The following is a 3,905-nucleotide window of genomic DNA, read 5'->3' as shown; positions in this document are numbered from 1 at the left end:
ACTCCTTAAACCGCTTCTTGGTAACGGCTTAAGAAAGTAATAATTACTTAGTCTGATTAATAGCAGAGCTTAACAAAAGTCTCCTAAATATTTGCTTAAGGTAATTAATATAGTCCTTTACCGTCTGCTTGTGCTTCAAGGCAGTAAGGATCTTATTATTAATTATACTAAGAATAATTAAGCGGACTTTGCCGTCTTCCTTACTGTACTATTTAAGCTCCTTATTATACTTATTAGAGAGTGCCTTATTAGTTAAACAAATTAAATTATTAGTATTTGTAATAATTTAAGACCTCTTAAGGATCTCGTCTCGCTCCTCCTTATTAGCGTCCTTTAGTATTTAATTAATAGATATTGTAGGTTTTTCTTCCTAGAGCCTCAGGCAGGGAGGTAGCCCTATATCTTCCTAAATAATATATAGAAGGCCCTTACTACGTAGGTACGTGCTAAGCTGCGTCTAATATTAGCGCTAATTTAAACCTTCTTTCTTAAGGCGTTAAATACCTAGATAGTTTTTACCCATAGCAACGCGTAAATAAAAAGGATTTAACACGTAAACAAACGAATTTAACGCGTAGATTTAATAATAAGAAATAATACAGAGTAGTAAGAAATAACCCAGCACGGGTGTGGTAATCCTTAATGCAACCTATAGTAAGGCGTTAATCTTCTAATATCGTAGCTTAGTAGCAACGAGTGCTTATAACCTAATAAACTGAATAATATTGGAATAAATAAATAAATCTATAGAATCTAACTATAAGGAATATATGCCCTAATATAGGCCTATATCTACGGATACCGAAGTAGTTGCTGCGGAGACCGAATAAGAAGGGTCTCTGCTTATGTAAGCAGGAAACGCGTTGTAGACGCAAGTGGAGGACTCTTCCAGAACCATCGTCACATCTCACGAGCGCGGTCCATCAAAGAGATTCCCGGGCGGGGGTCTTTGTTGGGGAGTACGAACAGATAGACGGGGGCGCAGACGTCAACTGCTAAATCAACCGCATCGAACATTGCTGCTCTCTGTTCGTGCAGTCCTCCAAATTCGTATCGACAGACAGGCCACGATCATGGTTCCATTCACGCTCTACAAGAACACACACCGCCGAACCTATGATTCTGCCCGTTTCAGCCTGCTCTCTATCATTTGGTGTGCCGGTCGAGTGCTGCGGAGGTTGCTCCCTGATACGCCTCACTGCGAGCATGGTGCTCATGTGTATGGCTATTTCCTCTTGCCTTAGAAGACCGCTGTGCCGATCAGATCCTAATTCTGGACTCCAGAGCGGTATCATAACGTCTCCAACTTGTATTTGCTGAGTACCAATGCCGTAAGCCTCGTTAGCTCCAGACCTCGGCCCTATTGACTCCAGTTTGAACAGGCAGAACTCCTGCAGCAGAGAAGCTAGTTTCCTCAGGGAGTCAAACATTGCCTTATTTGATGCCTTTGGCAGCCCCTGACTAACGCTTCCGATATATGCATCAAAAGACGAGCAATTCAATCTCTGATCCCGACCTGAATGACGAAATTCCACAATTTTCTCTATCAAATAAGATAGTGCGAAGAGCTGTAGAGTGGAACAGGAAGTACATGGGAAGAGCTCGTTTAAAATGCCCAGGACGCCCTCCGCACTTTTACATCCATTTTCTGGAGCTGAGTCAAACCTTGTCGCATAAATGACTTGCCGGGCTCGTAGTCTGCTAATTGACGCAGCCCAGTGGATTTGGAGAGCGTCATCTTGGAAGATCACAGTGGCCTTTGCAGAGTGTCCTGGGGAGGTGGGATAAGCTTCATAGGTGTCCGTGTTTCTGATCCAGGAATAATAAGGAAGAACCCGTCGCCGAGATTGTGTCCAGTCAGGGACCCATGAGGGATAGACGATGTCTTCCGGAAGAGAAATGGCCCCAAATTCAAACAAATGGAACAGGACTTGAAGTCTGATGTCGTTGTTGCCATTCCTTAAAATACCTGAAACAACATGTTTATAGAGCTCAGTCCAATGAGCAGTGTAATCCAGATGGAACCGATGTTCCTTTGATATGAGGCCGAACAGAGCACAAATTTGGTCTTTAGGATCAAGGCAGCGAGCTTCGTGGAAATTCCACAAGAGCTCCAAGATTGTGAGCTTGGTCATCGGTCGACGCAGGTTTGCCATTACCTTGATTGGGTAATCTGACATGTCCAGAGTTTGAAACCGCGTTGCTGCCAGAACAAGCGACGGCAAAGGGATAGAATAACTCCCACAATAGACAGTAGCTTGCTGAGCAAGACAGGCCTCCTGAATAATCCAACGTCGTGAGAACCAAGGTCTGTTAGCAAAATCACTAAAATAGCGTACCGCACGTATGCCATCGCCGCCGCCGAAAACCTTTTTCATAAGCTTCGCCATTTGGGACGCCATTTCCATTTTCTCAACCTGGGGGAGCCGGCTAGCTTTTCGGATGAATTTAAATACCTTCCCAGTCATGGGGTCACTGTGCCCCAGCCAGATATGGACTACCCTCGCCTCTTCATAAATACGTCCCATTACCGGGATCTGTTGCGCTTTCTCATCCTTATCGGCTTGATTGAGGCATATGGCATCGATCCACAGATACTTTTGCACGTTGCAAGCCCTGAGGCGCCGCAATAAATCGTTGACATTGGGTGTGATCCTCAGATACGAAGTGTCGCCATTGCATTTTATTTCCAAGTTCTGCGAGAACTTGGGTTCGCCCCATACATATGAAACAGCAGAGTACTCCAAGCTCTTGGCCCGCCGGCACTGGACAATTGAGCAACTAGGGGGATCTCTGCTGTCTTTCACGGGCTCGAGGACGATGAACCGAGCTTCATCTTCCGCGCACAGAGGTTCGTACTGGTATCCATTGAAAGTCGGCATCTCTGTCCGTAGTAAGCAGGGGAGCGACTTCCAGGCTTATTGTTTTGTACAGAAAGACTATGAGGGTAACTTCGATGAAGCGATTGACATGCAAGGCTGTCTGTCGCCCGCACAAGGCTATCGCTTCTAAGTGTCACGTGAGATGATGGTCTGCAATGATGCCTTACCTTAGCAAGCTTAGACCATAGAACTAGTTAGCGGATATACGTATATCCGCAAGCGGATATCGCTAACCTTTTTTGTTAAAAAGTTTTTTTTTTTTTTTTTTTTTATATCCATTGTATTATACTACGTACAATACTGCGCATGCAGCCTCTAGGCTATGGCGCTATAGTTCTATATACATAAATCCTTTCTAGGCAGCTTAATATATACTAGTAGCTATATCCTATTAGTTTATAAATCCTTAGGCTAGGGATTTATAGCTTTCTAGTAAGTACTAGGTTGCTAGCAACTATTAGGTAGTGAGAAAACGGTAGGAAAATAGTAGAAAAAATCGAAATAAGTAAACCTAACGCCTGCCCCTATCCTATTTGTAGTTTATTTCTACCCTTTTGCTTTCTATGGTCTACCTACTAAGACTTTAGTAGGAGTTACCTCCTTCTAAAGATCCTGCTGCTCTTAGCCACTTTCTAGTAGCTATTTTTGTCCTACTTAAGAATAGAAAAAGCGCCCCTCTTCCTTTCTTTATGCAAAAAGCTATTTGTCTTTGTATTTCCTTTCTATCTTCCCAATATAGTCTGCATTCTAGTAGGAGATGCGTAGGGGTTTATACCGCGGTATAGTCCCTAAAGCATCTACCTTATTTATCCTTCCCTATTGTTTTAGAGAAGGATTTAAAGAAGCCTTTTCCTAGTTTTAGTTAAAAGAAAGCTGATTATAGCCTTTTAGGATATTTATCCTTAGGGGCTTTAAAAAAAAAGGGTAGTTTCCTTTATAGATTTTAATATAGTGTTTTCCTTTGCTTTTATTCTGTTACTAATTATCTTTCTACTATTCTAGTATCTTTTCTCTTACTCGTCT

The 3,905-nt window shown here is 42.7% G+C and overlaps 1 protein-coding gene across 1 annotated transcript; it reads right to left on the bottom strand.

The window, feature by feature from the left end:
* Nucleotides 1-774: 774 nt before the first annotated feature.
* On the bottom strand, nucleotides 775-2,957 carry K441DRAFT_657515 (HET-domain-containing protein). The gene has a single exon (XM_067648192.1). It carries the CDS (start codon nucleotides 2,880-2,882, stop codon nucleotides 996-998), a length of 1,887 nt encoding a protein of 628 aa, XP_067505670.1. The 5' UTR covers nucleotides 2,883-2,957; the 3' UTR covers nucleotides 775-995.
* Between the last annotated feature and the right edge of the window lie 948 nt (nucleotides 2,958-3,905).

Source organism: Cenococcum geophilum (genome assembly GCF_001692895.1).
Source record: "Cenococcum geophilum 1.58 unplaced genomic scaffold K441scaffold_14, whole genome shotgun sequence".
In the NCBI taxonomy this organism is placed as follows: domain Eukaryota; kingdom Fungi; phylum Ascomycota; class Dothideomycetes; order Gloniales; family Gloniaceae; genus Cenococcum; species Cenococcum geophilum.
This window is presented reverse-complemented; position numbering and strand designations above follow the sequence as displayed.